Here is a 22,219-nt window from a genome sequence, read left to right on the forward strand (position 1 = left end):
CCAGTCTGTGTCTTTTGATTGGGGCATTTAGTCCATTTACATTTAGGGTTAATATTGTTATGTGTGAATTTGATACTGCCGTTTTGGTGCTAGCTGGCTGTTTTGCCCATTAGTTGATTCAGATTCTTCATTGTTTTGATGCTCTTTACCATTTGGCATGTTTTTGGAGTGGCTGTTACTGGTTGTTCCTTTCTATGTGTAGAGCCTCTTTCAGGAGCTCCTGTAAAGCAGGCCTGGTGGTGACGAAATCTCTGAGTACTTGCTTGTTCCCAAAGGATTTTATTTTTCCTTCACTTATGAAGCTTAGTTTGGTTGGATAGGAGATTCTGGGTTGAAAGTTCTTTTCTTTAAGGATGTTGAATATTGGCCCCCACTCTCTTCTGGCTTGTAGGGTTTCTGCTATGAGTCTGATGGGCTTCCCTTTATGGGTAACCCAACCTTTCTCTCTGGCTGCCCTTAGCATTTTCTCCTTCATTTCAACCCCGGTGAATCTGACGATTATGTGACTAGGCATTGCTCTTCGTGAGGAATATCTTTGTGGTGTTCTCTGTATTTCCTGGACTTGAATATTGGCCTGCCTTGCTAGGTTGGGGAAGTTTCCCTGGATAATATCCTGAAGAGTATTTTCCAGCTTGGATTCATTCTCTTTGTCGCATTCAGGTACACCTATCAAATGTAGATTAGGTCTTTTCACATAGTATAACATTTCTTGGAGACTTTGTTCATTCCTTTTTACCCTTTTTTCTCCAATCATGTCTTCTTGTTTTACTTCATTGAGTTGATCTTCAACCTCTGATATCCTTTCTTCTGGCTTGGTCAATTAGGCTGTTGAAACTTATGCATGCTTCATGAATTTCTCGTGTTGAGTTTTTCAGCTCCATCAATTCACTTATATTCCTTTCTAAGTTGTCCATTCTCGTTAGCATTTCATCAAATCTTTTTTCAAGGTTCTTAGTTTCTTTGCATTGCGTTAGAACATGTTCTTTTAGTTCACAGAAGTTTCTTACTACCCACCTTCTGAAGTCTGATTCTGTCATTTCATCACACTCATTCTCCATCCAACCTTGTTCCATTGCTGGTGAGGAGTTGTGATCCCTTGTAGGAGGAGAGGTGTTCTGGTTTCATGTGTTTTCATCCTTTTAGCACTGGTTTCTTCCCATCTTTATGGATTTATCTACCTGTCTTCTTTGTAGTTGCTGACTTTCAGATTGGGCCTCTGAGTGGACACCTCGTTTGTTGATGATGAAGTTATTTCTGTTTCTTAGTTTTCCTTCTAACAGTCTGGCCCTTCTGCTGTAGGAACTGCTGAGGTCCACTCCAGGCCCTGCTTGCCTGGGGATTTCCTGCAGCTACAAGACAGTAAGGGTTGCTACCAGTTTCTTCTTCTGCTATCTTTGTCCCAGAAGGATACCTTCCAAATGTCAGTCTGATCTCTCCTTTATGAGGTGACTCTTTGGATATACAGGGGTCAGTGAACTGCTTGAGGAGACAGTCTGTCCTTTATAGGAGCTCAAGTGCTGAGCTGTGAGCTCCATTGTTCATTCAGAGCTGCTGGGCAGGTACGTTTACGTCTGCTGCAGCAGAACTCATAAACCGCTTTTTGTTCGCAGGTGCTCTGTCCCTGGGAGTTAGGGCTTTATTTATGAGTTTCCGTTGTGCTGCTGCCTTTTTTTTTTCAGGGCTACCCTGCCCAGCAAGGAGGCAGCCTAGTCACTGTCTGCCTGCAGAGGCTTTGCTGAGCTGCTGTGGGCTCCACCCAGCTGCCATGTGAACTTCCCTGCAGTCTTGTTTAGATGGGTATAGTTAGAACTGCCTTGGCAATGGTGGCCTGCCTTTATATTGGTGGACTCTCTCTGTAATGCCAGTTTGCCTCAGCAACGGCGGGTTTCCTTGGCAACGGCAGGCAGCCTCAGCAATGGCGGGTGCATTGGCAATGGCAGACTTCCTCGACAATGGCAGACTGCCTCAGCAATGGCAGACTACCTCCATAGTGGTGGAGTGCCTCGGTAATGGTGGATGCCCCTCCCCGACAGAGCTGGACTGTCCCGGGTTCAGCTGCGCTTGCTGTGAAACTCTCAATCTAGAGAGTTTCTGATTGCTGTTCTTTTGTGGGGGGTGGGACCAGCCTAGCCTGATCACCTGGCTCCCTGTCTCAGAGCCTTTTTTTTTTTTGTCTTTTTTTATCCCAGGTGTTCCAGTCGCCTGTTGAAAGGGCGGCGGGATCTGTGTGATTTCCCATGCGGCGACCTGCACTGGCTTAAACAGTGCGCTGAGATTCATGGCACTTTTTTTGCCCAGGAATCTCCTGGCCTGGCTCCCTGTTCAGTCCCCTCTTTAATCAGATGAATGGGTCACTTCCCATGGCTCCAATTGCCAGCCAAAAGGGCACCCTGACCAGTGTATTTTGTACGGAGAACCGCTGGCCGGGGTGCCAACAAAGCAGCTCCTCGAGGCAAAGCAGCTGACCAGAACAGGGCCGGACAAAACAGCTGCACTGGTGACCCATGGGGCTCCTCCACCTGGGAATCTCCTGGTCCATGGGCAATAAAAATGTGGTGTCCACTCACCCTCTGTGCTTTCACTGGGAGCTGCAACTCCGAGCTGTTCCTAAATGGCCATCTTGGATCTTCCTCAAAAATATTTTTTAAAATTAAAAAATTGGCAGGCACAGTGGCTCATGCCTATATTCCCAGCACTTTGGGAGGCTGAGAAAGGTAGATCACTTGAGGTCAGGACCAGTATGACCAACATGGTGAAACCCCATCTCTACTAAAAATATAAAAATTAGCCAGGCATGGTGGTGGGCACCTGTAATCCTAGCTACTCAGGAGGCTGAAGCAGGAGAATCACTTGAATCTAGGAGGCAGAGGCTATAGTGAGGTGGAGGCTGTAGTGAGCCAAGATCATGCTACTGCGCTCCATCCTGGGCAACAGAGTGAGACTCCATCTCAAAAAAATATTTCTTAATTTAAAAAATAATACTTGGTTGAACATATAAAGAAATACTTGTACCTAATCTTCATATTTTTTATGGAAATTTTAAGGTTTTCTACATAAAAGATCATACCATCTGCAAAGAGAGATAATTTTCTTTTTTTTTTTCTTTCCAATTTGGATGACTTTTATTTCTTTTTCTTGCCTAATTACACTGGGAAAGACAATCCAGTACCTTGAGAATAGAAGGAGACAGAGAGTGTACAGTCTTGCCTTCTTCTTGACCTTAGGAAGAAAACTCTCAGTTATTCTCCATTGAGTACGATGTTGGCTATGGCTTTTCATATATGGCTTTTATCATGTTGAGGTATTTTGCTTCTCTTCCTAGTTTATTGAGTTTTCTTATCACAAAAGGGTATGGATTTGTCAAATACTTTTTCTGCATTAAATGTGATGATCATGTGATTTTGGCCCTTCACTCTGTTAATGTGCTGTATTACACTGAATAATTTTTGTGTGAACTCATACAAAAATCATTTTGCATCACTTTGCGTTTCAGAGATAAATCTCACTTTGTTCATGCTGTATACTACTATTTATATGTGGTTGAATTCTATTTGCTAGTATTGTGTTAAGGAGTTTTGCATATTCATCAGAGATATTAGTATGCAGTTTTCTTATAGTATCTTTGTTTATATTTGATGTCAGAGTAAAACTGGCTTCATAAAATGAGTTCGGAAGTGTTCCCTCCTCTTCAGATTTTTAGAAGAGTTTGAGAGGAATCGGTGGGTTTTTTGTTTGTTTGTTTCTGATATAGGGTCTCACTTTGTCACCCAGGCTGGAATGCAGTGCTCAATCATGGCTCACTGCAACCTCAACCTCCAAAGCTGAAGCAATCCTTCTACCTCAGCCTCCTGAGTACCTGGGACTACAAGCACACAACACTATGCTCAGATAATTTTTTTTATTTTTTGTAGAGATGAGGTCTCACTTTGTTGCCCAGGGTTGGTCTCAAACTCCTGTACTCAAGCAGTCCTCCACCTTTACCTCCCATATTGCTGGGATTACAGATGTGAGTCACCACACTCAGCCAGGAATTGGTGTTAATTCTTTAAATATTTGGTAGAATTTTGCAGTGAAGTCATCTGGTCCTGGGCTTTTCTGTGCTGGGAGGTTTTTGATTCCTGGTTCAGTTACTGGTTATAAGTCTATTCAGGTTTTTTATTTTATGACTTAGTCTTGGTAACTTGCATGTTGCTAGGAATTGGTTCATTTCTCCTAGGTTATCTAGTTTGTCAGTATATAATCATTCATAGTAGACTCTTAGAATTCTTTTTATTTCTGTAACATCCGTTGCAATGTCTCCTCTTTTGTTTCTAAAAGAAGTTGAATCTTCTTCTTTTTTTTTTCTTAGGTATCCTAGCTGATGATTTGTCAGTTTTGTTGAACTTTGAAACTACTAGTTTCACTGGTTTTTTTTTCTATTCTCTATTTTATTTATTTCTGCTCTAGAGGTTTTTTGTTTTTGCTTTGTTTGTTTGTTTTCGGTTTTTTTTGAGACGGATTTTTGCTCTTGTTGTCAGGCTGGAGTGCAATGGCACGATCTCGGCTCACCGCAACCTCTGCCTCTGAGTTCAAGTGATTCTCCTGCCTTCACATCTGGAGTAGCTGGGATTACAGACATGTGCCACCACACCAGGCTAATTTTGTATTTTTTAATAGAAACCCAGTTTGTCCATGTTAGTCACTCTGGTCTTGAACTTCCGACCTCAGGTGATCTGCCCATCTCGGCCTTCCAAAGTGCTGGGATTACAGGTATGAGCCACCGTGCCCAGCCTTCTGCTCTAGACTTTATTATTTTCTTCCTTCTGCTAACATAGACTTGAATTTCTTCTTCTTTTTCTAGTTCCTTGAGGTATAAAGTTAAGTTGCTGATTTTAGATCTTTCTTCTTTTCAATGTAGGTAGTTAGATATATAAACTATCCTCTTAATATTGATTTTGCTGCATTCCAGAAGCTTTGGAATGTTGTGTTTTCATTTTTATTTGTCTCAAGACATTTTCTAATTTTCCTCGTGACTTATTCTTTCACCATATATTAACCAGGGTTCTCCAGAGGGTCAGAACCAATAGGAAATATAGATATAGGCATAGACACATATACATGCATATAAAAGAGACTATATTTACATATATATGAAAGGTAATTTATTAAACAGAGTTGGCTCATATGATTAAAAAGGCAAAGTCCCACAACAGGCCATCTACAAGCTGGGAAATGAGAGAAACCTACAGCATGGCTCCCAAGGAAGCCAGTGACATGGCTCAGTCCAAATCTGAAAGTCTCAAAACCAAAGAAGCTGACAGTGTAGCCACTAGTATGAGGCCAAAGGCCTGGGAGTTCCCAAAAGGCTGCTGATGCAAGTCTCAGGGTCCAAAGGCCAAAGAACCTAGAGTTTGATGTGCAAGGGCAAGAGGAGAAAAAGGCATACTGCTCCAGAAGACAGAGAGTTCATAAAAAAGAAATCCAAGCAAGCAGAATGTTCCTATTCTTCACCTTTTTGTTCTAGCCACACTTGCAACCAATTGCATGATGCCCATGCACATTGAGGATGAGTCTTTCTTTTCTAATCCACTAACTCATGCATCATTCTCCTCTGGCAGCACCCTCACAGACATACCCAAACACAATGCTTCATCAGCCATCTAAGCATCCCTCAATCAAACTAACAATTAATAGTAACCACACAGGCCAATCAGTTGTTTAAGAAAGTGTATTTTTGTAATTTCCACATATTTATTACTTTTCCTTTTTCCTTCTGCTATGAATTCCTTATTTCATTTCATTGTAGTCAGAAAAGATACTTAGTATAAGTTCAGTTTTCTTAAATTTTTAAAAACCTGTTTTCTGGACTAGCATGCCATCTGTCCTGGAAAAGGCTTGGTATGTACTTGAGAAGAAAGCATATTTTGCTATTATTGGGTGAAGTGTTCTGTATATGTCAGGTAGGTCCAATTGGTCTATAATGTTTTTCAAGTTCTCTGTTTTCCAGTTGATCTTCTCTATGGTTGTACTATCCGTAATTGAAAGTGGAATATTGAAGTTTTCTGTTATGATGTTGCTATCTATGTCACCCCTCAATTCTGTCTATTAGCTTCATGTGATTTGGATGTTGGACTGTTAGTTGCATATATATTTATAATTGCTATATCTTTTTGGTCAATTGGCCCTTTTATTATTATGTAATGTCCTTGTCACTTGTGATACTATTTAATTTAAACTCTATTTTGTCTAAATATGGCCATCCTTGTTCTCTTTTGGTTACCATCTGTGCTATCTCTTTCCATCCTTTCACTTTCAACCTTGTGTGTCTTTAGATCTAATGAGTCTCTTGCATGTAGTATATATTTGGATCTTGTTTTTTTTTAATCCATTCAACCAATCTCTGTCTTTTGATTGGAGAATTAACCTATTGCATTTAAAGTAGTTACTGATAGGGAAGGGCTTGCTATTGTCATTTTGTTAATTGTTTTCTATATGTCTTGTAGCTATTTTGTTCCTCTTTTCCTCTCTTCCTGCCTCCCTTTATGTTTCATTGAGTTCTTTTTTTGGACATGCTTTGATTCCTTTCCCATTTTTATTTGTGTATCTTCTATAGGTCTTTTCTCTGTGGTTACTGTAGAATTACATGAAAACATAGTTATAACAATCTATTTTAAATTGACAACAACTTAACTTTAATTACATACAAAAACTCTACTTCTTTACATCTCCTTCTCACTTTTTCTATGTCAGACAATACATATTTTTATATTGTATATTCATTCACATAATTTGATAAAGTTATGCTTTTACCTTTTGAAGTTATGCTTCAATTAAAAGTGATTTATAGACTGGGTGTAGTGGCTCACACCTGAAGTCCCAGCACTTTGGAAGGCCAAGATGAGAGGATCGCTTGAGCCTAGGAGTTTGAGGCCAGCAAGATCTTGTCTCTACTAAAAATTTTAAAATATTAGAGTGTGGTGGTGCATGTCTGTAGCAGCAGCCACTTGGGAGGCTGAAGTGGGAGAACTGCTTTAGCCCAGGACTGCAGGGCTGCAGTGAGCCATGATCAAACCACAGTACTCCAGCCTGGGCAACAGAGCCAGACCCTGTCTCAAAAGAAAAAAGGAAAAGGTAAAGAAAAAAAGTGTTTTACTTACCACCATTACAGTATTACAGGATTCTGTGTTCACTCATATATTTACCTTTACCAAAGAAGTTTATATTTTGTATTGCCATCCAATGCCCTTTCATTTCCAGTTGAAGGACTTGCTTTAACATTTTTTGTAAGGTAGGTCTAGTGGTGATCAACTTCCTCAACTTTTACTTCTCTGGGGAAGTTTTTGTTTGTCCTTCATTTTTGAAGTACAGTTTTACTGGCTATACTATTCTTTGTTGACTTTTTTTTCAGCCCTTCTAATATATCATCCCATTCTCTTCTGGCCTGTTAAGAGTTCTTGCTGAGAATTCCACTGATAACCATATGACATCTCCCTTGTATGTGAAAAGTTGCTTTTATTCTGTTCCTTTCAAGATTCTCTCTTTGTCTTTGACTTTTGACGGTTTGATTATAATGTGTCTCGTTGTAGGTCTTTTGCAAATTATCCAACTTGGAGTTCTTTGAGCTTCTTAGATTTGTATGTCCATTTCCTTCCTTAAATTGAGAAATTATTTGTTACTATTTTTTTAACTGGCTCTCTGACCCTTTATTTTTCTCTTCTCCTTCTGGCACTTTCATAATGCATACATTGGTCTACTTGATGGCATTCTATAAGTCTCTTAGGCTGTCTTCACTCTTCATTCCTTTTCCCTTTTGCCTCTCTGACTCCATAATTTCAAATGACCAGTTTTCAGTTTCACTATTCTTTCTTCTGCTTGATGCGATTGAAACTGCCTTTGCAAAAATTATAACTGAAGAAATTATGACAATGAAAGAGATTAGACGTAATCAACTCCATCTTGCTTCTAACATTTAAACTGTCCTTGTTCATTCCTGGAGTAGGATAAACTAACTTTGGGAAGGAATTCAGTTCATGGTTTCACTCTGAAACCAAGTTGCTAATAGTGGTTTCCCAAAAAGATCCCCTTCTGGGGAACAGTCTGCCTTTGCAGGATTAACAAATTACCTACAGGATTAGAAATTACAGTTTAGGGGTTATGCAGCCTCTGGCTCCAAGAGTCTGAACCTCCCCAAATTGCTCCTGGGGATAACATCACTATTGTAAAACCTAAGATCAGTGCTTGAGATATTTTGCAGACCCTGCACTGGATTAATCAGCTAACACCACCCAGACTGGTAATCTGGCTCAACCAGTTCTTTCATCCCACCCACAAACAGAAGACAGCAAGAAAACATCACTTCAACCCCCTATGATTTCATCTACAACCTACTGAATCAGCACTCCCCACTTCCCAAGTCCCTACCTGCCAAATTATCTTTAAAACTTCTGATCCCTAAATGCTTGGGAAGACTAAGTAATAATAAAACTCCAGTCTCATGCAGAGTCAGCTCATGAGTTACTCTTTCACCATGGCAGTTCCTCTGTCTTGGTAAATAAGCTCTGTCTAGGCAGGGTGCAAGCAATGTGAACCCATTGGACAGTTACATAGTCTGTTGGTGATTTCCTATAGTGAATTTTTCAATTCAATTATTCCTCAGCTCCAGAGTTCTTTTTTTTTTTTTAGTTTCTCTTTGTTAATATTTTCATTTTGTTCATGAATTATTTCCTGATTTCATTTAGTTGTCTATTTGTGTTGTCATTGGGCTTCTTTAAGAGAGTTAAGTTGGATTCTTTGCCAGGTAATTCAATTATCCATTTCTTTAGGGTTGGTTTCTGGAGATTTATTTTGCTCCTTTAATTTGGTCATTAGGTTTCTTTCTTTTTATGCCTTGTTGTTTTTTATTTTTTATTTATTTTTGCTGAGATTTGGACCTTCGAAAAAACTACTACTTCTTCCAGTTTTTATCAACTGGCTTCCTACAGAAGACGTTTACCTGAATCAGCCTGGCTATATGTTCTAGCGGCCTCTCAAACCTTTTCTGGGAGTGCATCTTCTTTGGGTTTATACATGCAATATCCCAAGTAGAGGTTTGCCAGTTTCTTTTTCTGAAGCTGTTGTTCCCTCTGGTATCTGTCTGTGGTACTGCAGGTTTCCTGGTGCTGCATTATCTCTGACCTCTCCTTTATTCTCAGTGGCTCCCATGCATCCAAAGTATGCAGGTTGGGTGTCAAGTTAGAGGAAGAGAGAGCTTCAGGCATCCTCACAAAAATGTTCCATTCCAGTCTTCTTTTTCCCCTGCTAATGGAGATGCTGCAAGTTGAGTGCTTTCTCCCAGCCACACCAACCTGTTCCAGCTTGGAAAAGGGCTATCACGAGTATAGTGCAACAGCTTTTCTTATTTGATCAATGCCACTATTCTTGGCTTTGCACTTACCTGTTTTACTACAACTTCTTAATGGTTTATGGAACTGCATAACAGATTTTAGACCATATATTGTTGTTCAGTTGGTATCTTTGTGGAGACTCAAGGTTTGGAGCTTCCCATTCCACCATCTGGCTGACATCACTCTGTTTCTATTATTTCTTATTTTTATTATACTTTATTTTCTAGAGACAGGGTTTTGCTCTGCCAGCCAGACTGTAGTGCAGCCTGGAACTCCTGAGCCCAAGGGACCTTCTCCTCAGCCTACTGAGTACTAGGACTATTGGCACATACCACATACCTGGCTGATTTTTAAATTTTCTTGTAAAGATGGGGTTTTGCTCTATTGCCCAAGCTGGACTCAAACTCTTGGGCTCAAGCAATCCTTCTGCCTTGGCCTCCCAAAGTGCTAGGATTAAAGGTGTGAGCCTACCATGCCCTGCCTGTTAGACTTAGAAGAAAATATGTCTAAAAATATACTTACTGACTATATTGAATCCACTACCCAGAGCTTAAATGAACTATTTTTGTGACTCAGAATCTTTTTTTTTACTTATTGCAAGTATGAATATATTAATATTCATGAATATAAAATATACTTTTTTATCTTTTTTTTTCTTTTTTCTTCACCAAAAGCAGATATTTGAATATACTGGAATCCTAATTGATCCTTGAATATTTATAGGACTGACCCTGGAACAAAATTTTTTATGTTGTTGTTACAGTTTTTTTATGTTAAAATCATTTATTTTTCATATAGCACATCAAAGAAAAATCATTAATAGCCCTTACCAGCCATATGCTAAATGCCACAGGTGTTTCAGTCTCTCTCCATTCTTGTACCTCACTTGGTCTATTTTTTTTTTTTTTTTTTTTGAGACGTAGTCTCCCTCTTTTGCCCAGGCTGGAGTGCGGTGGCACGATCTCACCTCACTGCACCCTCTGCCTCCTGCGTTCAAGTGATTCTCCTGCCTCAGCCTCCTGAGTACCTGGGACCACAGGTGTGCGCCACCATGCCCAGCCAATTTTTGTATTTTTAGTAGAGATGAGGTTTCATCATGTTGGCCAGGCTGGTCTTAAACTCCTGACCTCAAGTGATCCACCCACCTCAGCCTCCCAAAGTGCTCGGATTACAGGCGTGAGCCACTGTGCCTGGACTACTTGGTCTTTTAAGTTGGCTATATAAGGGGAGCCTGTTGTGGCTTGTTAAGTCTTTGTTTTCTGACCTATTTATATAATGGACATTTCTGAGTCGTGTGTACATATTAAATTATTTGAGAATATGTATTTAAGGTACTAAATAGATCTACATGCTTTCATATATGTTACTATTAAAAGACCATTTTCATATAAGTGTTCTATTAAATCCTTACCTTTCTTCATGAACCACTTAGATTTGCTTTTCTGGTATGTAGTGTATGGGAAATATTTCTTCGTAAATTTTTTTTATTGTGTGCCCTTACAGGTAGTATAGTTCATAATATCCTATCCTCTATAAGGAACGTATGTGTTAGTCTGCTGGCAGGAAGTGTTTTGGGATTTTTTCTTCGATATTTTCCAAGTGAAGACCAGGTAAATAAAGAATCTATTTTATAGAAGTATAGTATTAGACATTTTTTTCAAAATATTAAACTTTGGTAAGATCCATGAAATTTGACACTTAACTCTATTATTCCTCTAAAACTAGCCTCCAATGCCTACTGTATACTTAAAACTGAGCATAGCAGTGATTAACACAGGTCAATGGCTTTGATTAAAATCTCTGCTTCCTGATTTGGCAAATAAGGAATATCAAAAAATATACTTAATGCAGAGTATCCCTCTGAATTATACTTTCCCTTTCTCTACTAAATTGCCTATTGATGTTTGATAATTTCCCCAAAAATTTTCCTTAAACATTTTGGGGCAGATAGGTTCCCATTTATTTCTGCATATTTTCTGACTTAAATTCACTCCTACTCTACTTTGATATAGGCAGCACTCTTAAACTTAGCCATTTCCTGCTTTAAATGTAAATGCATAATTGCTTTTGTATTTCTGTAATTTCCATCCTAATTTAGCTGTAACAATTATATTGGCCAAAGAGATATTCAAATATTATCTTTTAAGAATTCATTGGAAAAAAAAGAAAAAGAAAAAAAATTCATTGAATATTTTATATGAAACTGGAGATTTTATGGGTCTCTTTTCTTCTTGACAAAGTAATACTTCAAACATTTTACTGATATTAGTATCAGAGATGTGGCAGAAGATGAAATGTTACTAACTGCAAATTTTGTTACATGGTAGTAAGTCAGCTAAAATATACGGTGAGAAAGAAAATCAAAATATTAGACATTTAATATAACATTCAAAGACATAATTTCAAATGGTCAAAAATATATGATAGATAATGTCAAATCTTGTATTATATATTTAATGTAAACTAATTTCTAAATATCTAATTCTAGGAAGAACTTTCATTGAAGAGAGGATTTCTTATTTTGACCATGTGTGTTTCTGCTGTCTTAGGCAGCCAACGTATTGGTTTACTTGGATCTGGAGGATTATGCACACTAATGATGAGTTTCATTGCAGGGACAAAATGGTCCCAAGGAAAGGTGAATATTTTTAATACACTATTTTTTTAGAGCTAAAATAACTGAATTTTTAAATATATATTTAGGAAATCCCCTCAGTCTGGTTGGAAAATATTCCATAAAGTTTTGTGTCCTAAAGAAAGTGTATGAATCAATCAAAAAAAACAAAATATTTAGGAAAAGCACCTGGAAATACACTAATATGCAATCAGAAGTTGAGTTATCACATCAGGCTTCTCTTTTTCCCAAGTTTTATATAATATTATTATGTCACTTTTATCAATATAATTATTTTATTCATTAAAATTTTAATTATTCAATTAATCCATGAAAAATGTTTGTAAAAGGCTGGGCATGGTGGCTCAGCCTGTAATCCCAGAACTTTGGGAGGTCGAGGCAGGCAGATCACCTGAGGTCAGGAGTTTGAGACTAGCATGGCCAACATGGTAAAACCCAGTATCTACTAAAAATACAAGAACTAGCCAGGCATGGTGGTGTGGTAGCAGGCACCTGTAATCCCAGCTACTCAAAGAGTAAAAATCGCTTGAAGTCAGAAGGCAGAGGTTGCAGTGAGCCGAGATTATGCCATTGGACTCCAGCCTGGGCAACAAGTGTGAAATTCCATCTCCATAATAAATAAATAAATAATAAACAAACAAATCAATAATAAAAAATAAAAATGCTTGTAAAAGAGTAAAACATATAGAATAAAATGTAAAAGATTTCTTTATCCCCCACTTCCAAATATCAAACCCCTTTATATTTTTTAGGTAACCAGTATTCTATTTATAGACATTGAGATCTTTCCCACTTTTTGTTATTTACAAACAGTGCTGTCATAAACAGTGTTGTTCATGTCTTTTTTAAAATTATTATTATACTTTAAGTTCTGGCATACATGAGCAGAATGTGCAGGTTTGTTATATAGGTGTACATGTGCCATGATGGTTTGCTGCACCCATCAACTCATCATCTACATTAGGTATTTCTACTAATACTATCCCTCCTCTAGCCTCCCATCCCCCAACAGACCCCAGTGTGTGATGTTCCCCTCCCTGGGTCCATGTGTTCTCACTGTCCAACTCCCACTTATGAGTGAAAACATGCGGTGTTTGGTATTCTGTTCTTGAGTCAATTTGCTAAGAATGATGGTTTCCAGCTTCATCCATTTCCCTGCAACGGACATAAACTCATCATTTTTTATGGCTTCATCATATTCCATGGTATATATGTGCCACATTTTCTTTATCCAGTCTATCATTGATGGGCATTTGGGTTGGTTCCAAGTCTTTGTTCTTGTGAACAGTGCCACAGTAAAAATACATGTGCATGTGTCTTTATAGCAGAATAATTTCTAATCCTTTGGGTATATACCCAGTAATGGGATTGCTGGGTCAAATGCTATTTCTATTTCTAGTTCTAGGTACTTGAGAAATTACCACACTGTATTCCACAATGGCTGAATGAATTTACACTCCCACCAACAGTGTAAACGTGTTCCTATTTCTCCACATCCTCTCCAGCACCTGTTGTATCCTGACTTTTAATGATTGCCATTCTAACTGGCATGAGATGGTATCTCAATGTGGTTTTGCTTTGCATTTCTCTAATGATCAGTAATTATGAGCTTTTTTTCATGTTTGTTGGCTTCATGAATGTCTTCTTTTGAGAAGTGTCTTTTCATATCCTTTGCCCACTTTTTGATGGAGTTTTTTTTTTTTTCTTGTAAATTTGTTTAAGTTCCTTGTAGATTCTGGATATTAGCCCTTTCTCAGATAAACAGATTGGAAAAAATTTCTCCCATTCTGTAGGTTGACTCTTCACTCTAATGATAGTTTATTTTGCTGTGCAAAAGCTCTTTAGTTCAATTAGATCCCATTTGTCTATTTTGGCTTTTGTTGCCATTGCTTTTGGTGTTTTAGTCATGAAGTCTTTGCCCATGCCTCCGTCCTGAATGGCATTGCCTAGGTTTTCTTCTGGGGTTTTTATGATTTTAGATCTTACATTCAAGTCTTTAATCCATCTGGAATTAATTTTTGTATAAGGTGTAAGGAAGGGGTCCAGTTTCAGCTTTCTGTATATGGCTAGCCAGCTTTCCCAGCACCATTTATTGAATAGGGAATCCTTTCCCCATTGCTTGTTTTTTATCAGGTTTGTCAAAGATCAGATGGTTGTAGATGTGTGGTGTTACTTCTGAGGCCTCTGTTCTGTTCCTTTGGTTTATATATCTGTTTTGGTACCATTACCATGCTGTTTTGGTTACTATAGCCTGTAGCATAGTTTGAAGTCAGGTAGTGTGATGCACCCAGCTTTGTTCTTTTTGATTAGGATTGTCTTGGCTATGTGAGCTCTTTTTTGGTTCCATATGAAATTTAAAGTCATTTTTTCCAATTCTGTGAAGAAAGTCCATGGTAGCTTGATGGGGATTACATTGAATCTATAAATTACTTTGGGCAGTATGGCCATTTTCACAATGTTGATTCTTCCTATCCAACAGCATGGAATAGTTTTCCATCTGTTTGTGTCCTCTCTTATTTCCTTGAGCAGTGATTTGTAGTTCTCCTTGAAGAGGTTCACATTCCTCATTAGTTGTATTCACATCTCCTTCACATTCCTTGTTAGTTGTACTCCTAGGTATTTTATTCTCTATGTAGCAATTGTGAATGGGAGTTCACTTATGATTCGGTTCTCTGTTTGTCTGTTATTGGTGTATAGGAATGCTTGTGATTTTTGCATGTTGATTTTGTATCCTGAGACTTTGCTCAAGTTGCTTATCAGCTTCAGGATGTTTTGGGCTGAGATGATGGGGTTGTCTAAATATACAATCATGTCATCAGCAAACACAGACAGAAAGGGAAGCTGGGTAGGCTACTAAATGAGAATCTAATATATGTTTTGGTTTGGTTTTAAGGAAAAAGTAACTTTAAAGTATTCAACAGGGATTCTTTGGAAGCAGGGCTAGCAGACTACCAAATTGTTTTTCCTGGTAGTGTATGCTATGTCAGGATTCACTTTAATGGGATTGGGTTCCAGGATGGTTGTTAGTGGAGGGCTTCCCAACCCCTTTCTGAGAACCCAAATGTTTTCAAGAACTGGTTATGTTCTGATCAGACATGATGTAATTCTATCTCTGTTCAATTAACTTACAAACAAAATCTGGAACTCTTAGTAAACATGGCTAGAACTCCAAGGACATCACTTATTCTATGACAAAATGGCCAAATAGTATTATTTTATTGCTTTGTGAGTTACTTTTAATCAAATTCTACCTGTTTCAGTAAAACTATCGAAGTGCTCAGTTTTTATTAATTAAGTTTAACATTTTTGGAAAAATAGAATGTCTTAGTTTATTAAATGTTAAATGACTTTAGGCCAGGCATGGTGGCTTATGCCTATAATGCCAGTGCTTTGGGAGGCCACAGCCAGAGATGGCTTGAGGACAGCAGTGCCAGACCATCCTGGGCAACACAGCAAGACGCCATCTCTACAATAAATTTAAAAATTAGCCTGGCATGGTGGTACACACCTGTAGTTCTACTTGGGAGGCTGAGGCAAGAGGATTACTTGAGCCCAGGAGTTCAAGGCTATAGTGAGCTATGATTATGCCATTACACTCCAGCCTGGGCAACAGAGCAAGATCCCATCTCTAAAATACTTTAAAAGTTAAAAAAAATTGAGACTTTAAGTTTCTGAAATATATTTATGTGCCAAAATAATTATAAATGTATTTCTCTTTTCTACAGATGAAAGTCCAAAAGTTTATTACAAATGTATGGGATATTTTTCAACCACTTCTTTTTGGTTTAGTTGGAGCAGAAGTATCTGTTTCATCTCTTGAATCAAATACTGTTGGTAAGAATAATTAGAGCACAAAAAATATGAAATTCAAAAATATTTAAGAAAATTATGAATATTTTTATTTTTATTTACAATATATCTTTGAATGGCTACAAGGACCTTCTTCAGAAAACACATGTTGACACAATATGATATTTTTATATTGCTCTTCCTTTTCACAGTGTGCTCTTTTAAAAAAATTAATTAAAACAAAAAACAAAGAAACAAGGACAGCCCTGAATATCTTCCCTGAGTTATCTGAGGAAATAAATATAAGAGTTCTTTTCTGAGGGAAAATATTTGATACGATGAGCACTTTTTGAATACTTTCATTTAAAGGTATTGGCTGGGCATGGTGGTTCACGCCTGTAATCCCGGAACTTTGGGAGGCCAAAGTGGACAGCTTTCTTGAGGTTGCGAGTTCAAGACCATCTGGCTAACATAGGGAAACTGCCTATCTACTAAAAATACAAAAATTAGCTGGGTGTGATGGTGCACACCTGTAATTTCAGCTACTTGGAAGGCTGAGGCAGGAGAATCGCTTGAACCCGAGAGTCAGAGGTTGCAGTGAGCTGAGATCACATCACTGCACTCCAGCCTGGGTGACAGAGCAAGAATCCTTCTCAAAAAATAAATTAATAATAATTTTAAAAGTATTCCAAAAAAATCTATTAGTTCAGAATTGAATAAATGTCATCTGTCTTATTTTTCATGGTACCTCCACCATCAGATAATCTCTTGTACTTTACAGAGAATCCTCAATCATATTCATTTTTTATAATCATGGTTTTTATGTAAAAAATAAAGACATGGAGAGACAGTAGCCTTAAAATTCTTTTAAAAGTTTTAGAAATCATTTCTCTGGGCATAAAGAACACTTCTTCCCAAATATTTTGTTATTTATGTTTGTTTTCATCTGTTGTAGGCATATCTGTTGCTACTGTGAGTTTGGCATTATGTGTTCGAATTTTAATCACATATCTATTGATGTGCTTTGCTGGTTTTAGTTTTAAGGAGAAAATATTTATTGCTTTCGCATGGTTGCCCAAAGCTACAGTCCAGGTAAGAACATATTAAGTCTATTGTTTAATGCTTTCATTTTGATGCTTTTAAATTCAAAATGAAAAATGTTACTCCAATTACAAAATATGAGCTATTAGCCTTACTTTTTAAATGTTTGATCGTAACGATTCATTAAAATTAATGTAACTAGTTCAGCTACTCAGGAGGCTGAGGTAGGAGAGTTGCTTGAACCTGGGAGGCAGAGGTTGCAGTGAGCTGAGATGGTGCCACTGTACTCCAGCCTGGTCGACAGAGCGAGACTCCATCTTTAACAAACAAACCAAAACCGACAAAAAAAAAATGTAACATTTTACCATTTTTATTTTTATTTTGAGACAAGGTCTCACTCTGTTATGAAGGCTGGAGTGCAGTGGCGTGATCACAGCTTACTGCAGCCTCAACCTCCCAGGCTCAAACAATCCTCCCACATCAGCCTCCTGAGTTGCTAGAATCACAGACACCTGCTACTGTACCCAGCTAATTTTTTTCTGACTTTTTTTTTTTTTTTTTTAGACAGAGTCTCACTCTGTTGTCCAGGCTGGAGTTCAGTGGCATGATCTCAGCTCACTGCAGCCTCCACCTCCCAGTTTCAAGAGATTCTCATGCCTTAGCCTCCAGACTAGCTGGGATTACAGGCACACACCACCACACCAGGCTAATTTTTGTATTTTTAGTAGAGATGGGGTCTCACCATGTTGACCAGGCTAGTCTCAAACTCCTGATTTCAAGGAATCCGCCTGCCTTGGTCTTCCAAAGTGCTGGAATTACAGACATAAGCCATCATGCCTAGCCTTTTTTTCTGATTTTATTTTAGAGAGGAGGCCTTGCTATGTTGCCCAGGCAGGTCTTGAACTTTTGGGTTCAAGTGATCCTCCTGCCTCAGCCTCCTAAAGTGCTGGGATTACAAGCATAAGCCACTGGGCCCAGCCAACATAATCTTTTTATATCTCAGTTTTAATAGCAATTCTTTTGAAATTAAAAAGTATTCTTTCAATGGTAAGTACTTCCTAAGTTTGTGAAAATATGTTTTGTATTTTCCTAAAATATATAAGAATATATCTGAAAATTGTAGTTTTTATGTTTTGCTGAATATAACAAAGCTAAATTGTTACAATTTTTTTAAAGTAGAGACACAGACTGGGTGTAGTGGCTCACGTCTGTAATCCTAGCCCTTTAGGAGGCCAAGGCGGGCAGATCGCTTGAGGTCAGGAGTTCAAGACCAGCCTGGGCAACCTGGCAAAACCTCGTCTCTACAAAAAAATACACAAACATTAGCCAAGTATGGTGGCACGATCTGTAGCCCAAGCTGCTTGGGGGCTGAGGCAGGAGGATTGCTTGAACCTAGGAGGTTGAGGCTGCAGTGAGCTGAGATCATGCCACTTCACTCCAGCTTGGGTGACAATGTGAGACCCTGTCTCAAAAAAAAAGTAAAGTAAAATAGATACACATTGATTTTCAAAAATACCTTTCCTGTCTCTGCCACTTACTCCATCACACAAATGCACATATATTGTTTTTAATTTCCCATTTATATGTATAACTATTTGGTCGATAGCTAAATCTCTACCCTCCCCCCAATCTTGATAGCCTATGTAATGACAGGGACAATGTCTGGTTGTTGCAGTTGCTTTTCATTATTTTTCCCTGGCACTTAACAAAGTGCCTGACATGTAGGAGGCAAATGTGTATTGCATGCCTACAAGAATAAATGAACAGAAAGGGAAACCTTATAATCTTGCCCTCTTATTCAAGGATATTCTCCTCCTACTAAAATATATTGCTACTTATTGTTAGGCTGTTTAATTGCTAGCATAATATACTTCAATTTCCTCTGGTTCTTTTCTCAGTTGTTATTCCAAAACAGAAGCTCCTAAATTTTCATGCAACAAAACCTCTATTATCATGGTTAGAAAAGCACATTCATAAGGCTAGACTACCTGTTTTGAATACCATGTTACTTGCCTATAACCTCAGGAAAATTATTTTCTAACCTCTCAGTGCTTCAGTGTTATTTCTTGTCTTACAATGAAGTCTATGATTGTATCTACTTCATAGCAGTGTTGTCAGGATCCATGTAAAGTGCTTAGCATTCTCTCTGGCATCTGGTGGTGTTCAAATAATGTTGTTATTTTATCTTACATTCAAGTAATATAAATTATAATATCTTATTTATTTTTAATGTCTGCTGCAGGGAATAATAAATCTACAGCTATCTATGCATCCCTTTGTTCTCTCTTTCCAACAATACTCTTGCAATTTTGTTTTATTATTTCATAATTTTCATAAAGCAGGGAAAAAAGAAAAGCAGGTATGAGGAAAGAGACCACTCACTCAAGTCCTGCGGTGTTATTCTGCTTCTGCCTATTCCTGTCTACTGGCTCCAGGCTAGCTTCTGCACAAAGAATATCAAGCTGGTTCCAGGAACTGGCAAGACATAAAAAATTAATTATTTATACAAGTAGAGTCACAATAGCAATAATAGATAATGATAATGTCACAAGTAAATAAGATCAACAAATATTTTAAATTTTAATTTTAAATTATTTTTACCTTTATCCTCTTCCACCATTCTCTGCTGCTGAAATACAATTGGCTAGTGTTCAGCTCCTTCTCTTACTCCTCAGTTTAAAGTTACTGATAAAAATTAGAGTGGAAAAATAGAAGCTACTAGGAGAGTAAAGAAAGAATTTAGTTTACAAATGTAAGATCAGGTTGGCAATTGGATTCTTTTAAAGAAATAATATTAAATCTCAGTCACTAGGAGGAAATCATTTATGATCTATTAATAGTCCTCACATAATAAGGTTGTCATGAGAATTAAATGAGTTGTTAAAGGAAAAGCTTTAAGAATGATATCTGCTATATGATGAATGCCATGTAACTATATAAATATTATTTCTAGTTTCATCATCATCATCTCTTAGAAGTCAGTGGGTTTGTTTTTTGCTTTTTCTATTTGTAGTTCTTTTATGTTCAAATCCTCTTCTAAACTATAAGGGTCTTTAGAGTTGGTTTTCTCCCTGATAATCTTTTTCTCCCTTGCATCCTCCAGCACACTGGCTTGTGTTCAGTACATTAAAAGTTATTATATAAAAAGATAACCATTTTAAATTATTGATTTAGGATATAGAAATTGATCTTAAATTGAGGGGTTCTTTTCCCATAATGTTCCATATCAGAGGTAATGTTTCTACTGTTATGTTGTTACTTTGCAACTCCATAGAAAATGTGTTATATGTTGGTATTTAATTCCCCCAAATTTTAAGGCAATTTCATGCCTGGATTATTAAACACAAAGAAAGAGGGTTAGCAGGAAATTTGCTTTATGTTATTAAAAATAATGTGGTAGACAGTAACTAGGAAAAAAAAAAAAAAACTTGCGACCCAGTAGAGTCATTTGAAAACAAAAACTTCAAGGGAATTCATTCTCTGACTGGCAGGGGATGAGGAGTGACTTGGGGGGAAAGAAACTTACTATTATCTGAATACCTACTGTGTGCCAGGTATTCTTTGCATTCTCATATTTAATTTTCACAACCGTACAGTAAGATAAGTATTTTTTCTTGATTTTACAAGTAAATAAGTAGAAGTTTAGAAAGCTTGAGTCATTTGTACAAGATCACTAGCCTGGTTGTGGCAAAAACAGAATTCAAACCCAGTTTGCTAGATTCCAAGCCTGCTGTCAGTTCTGCTATAACACAGTGCCCCCGAATAGAGAGAACAATGAGAAGAAGGGCAACAAATCCTAGAGAACCATAAGAAACCTTAATATTTTATGTTGTTTTGTTGTAGCCAAGAACCACTGGTACATGGTAAAGGCAACTAAGCAAAACTGGTTTTGTTAGAACTCCTGGTGTTATGAGGGCAACATGAACACTCAAAAGAGGTATTTGAATAGAGGAAAACTGAGAGGACAAGAGCACAAAATCAGCCTGAAAATATTTGCCTGCTGATTTGTCAATATTGTACCCTTCCTCCACATCTAAGAACAGGGAATTGATGAATAACTTATGAAAATTACTGAGTACTTTCGTTTTTTTTTTAATAGTCTAGTACTAGATTTTATTTTAACAGAGCCATTTATATGATCTATTTACTCAGCTTAACATTTTTCTTTATGCCCCATTTTTACCTCTAAATGCAGGCTGTATTAGGTCCTCTGGCTCTAGAAACAGCAAGAATCTCCGCACCCAACTTGGAATCATATTCGAAGGATGTGATGACAGTAGCATTTTTAGCCATCTTGATCACAGCTCCAAATGGAGCTCTACTCATTGGCATTCTGGGGCCTAAAATGCTTACACGCCATTATGATCCAAGCGAAATAAAACTGCAATTGTCAACCTTAGATAAACATAATTAAAAAGTTTACTTGTCATTATCTGCCTGCTTCTTTTAATGAATTATTTTACAAGAATTGTAAAGTAGAAATATGTGAAGACTATACAGAGAATGCAGGATTTAGTAAACATGTGATCTCAGTATAGGGCTTTTCTTGGATCTTTTACTCCAAAGTTAATTTAATAAAAATAATATTAAATGGAATGCTCTCTTGGTATTTACATACTGTAAGGACAAATTAATTCTGTAAATACCCTAGGAAAGTTCAAAGTAATCCCTCAGGCTGAATTTGATATCATAATACAAACTGAGCTTAATGTAAAATTAAAGTTAGTGGTAGAAAGATAAAGCTTTGAATATTGAACGTAGTAAGATAGCCTAGGAGGAGTAGAACGCCCCATGACTTCCAGTAATTCAGTTAAAAAGATCGCCACAAAAAGGAAAAAAAAAAAGGAATAAAACACATCAACTTTAAATGAGTTAACTAAAAATAGATTTTAAATTCTGGTTTTGGTGACTACCTGAATAAATATGTTAAGTAATTGAAACAAGTTAGCCTTTCCTTACTTCTGCCATGCCCTTAAAATGAAAATCTGGTTTAGCAGTTTTTAGATGAAATACTATCTATAGTTTTTATTTATAGAAATAAAATTAAATCACAAATGGAAACAAACTATATATTTTAATTAGTGTTTTTAAATCTAGGCATAAAAGGCAGCCTGAAAAAATAGAAAAATTTGGGAACTATTGTCATATGGCAGTTTCTTTTCCTTAGTAATATAAAATTACCTTTTAATTCTGCCATGTTAATGTAGAACCCATCACAAGCAAAGTGAGTTTTAATTAACTTCAAGACTCTATTTTAAAGTTATAAGAGTCATATAAAAGCTTCTCAAATGGACTTATTAAATGGCATCTTAGAAATTATTTAGACTTCTTTGGCAAAAGCTCAATGCAAGGACTGAATGTTACTTTCGTTCCTCTTTTTATTCTTCTGCAC

The 22,219-nt window shown here is 37.3% G+C and overlaps 1 protein-coding gene across 1 annotated transcript in view; it reads left to right on the forward strand.

Moving 5' to 3' along the window:
- SLC9B1 (solute carrier family 9 member B1) overlaps positions 1-21,392 on the forward strand; it is a 107,063-nt gene extending 85,671 nt beyond the window's left edge. Inside the window, exons 9-13 of the mRNA XM_017508645.2 lie at positions 10,866-10,972; positions 11,851-12,000; positions 15,723-15,831; positions 16,742-16,878; positions 21,023-21,392. Coding sequence (XP_017364134.2) covers positions 10,866-10,972; positions 11,851-12,000; positions 15,723-15,831; positions 16,742-16,878; positions 21,023-21,241 — 722 coding nt within the window. The 3' untranslated portion in view covers positions 21,242-21,392. The remainder of the gene's footprint in view (positions 1-10,865; positions 10,973-11,850; positions 12,001-15,722; positions 15,832-16,741; positions 16,879-21,022) is intronic.
- The last annotated feature ends 827 nt before the right edge of the window (positions 21,393-22,219 follow it).

The sequence above is a fragment of the Cebus imitator genome, unplaced genomic scaffold, assembly GCF_001604975.1.
Source record: "Cebus imitator isolate Cc_AM_T3 unplaced genomic scaffold, Cebus_imitator-1.0 Scaffold397, whole genome shotgun sequence".
NCBI lineage: Eukaryota > Metazoa > Chordata > Mammalia > Primates > Cebidae > Cebus > Cebus imitator.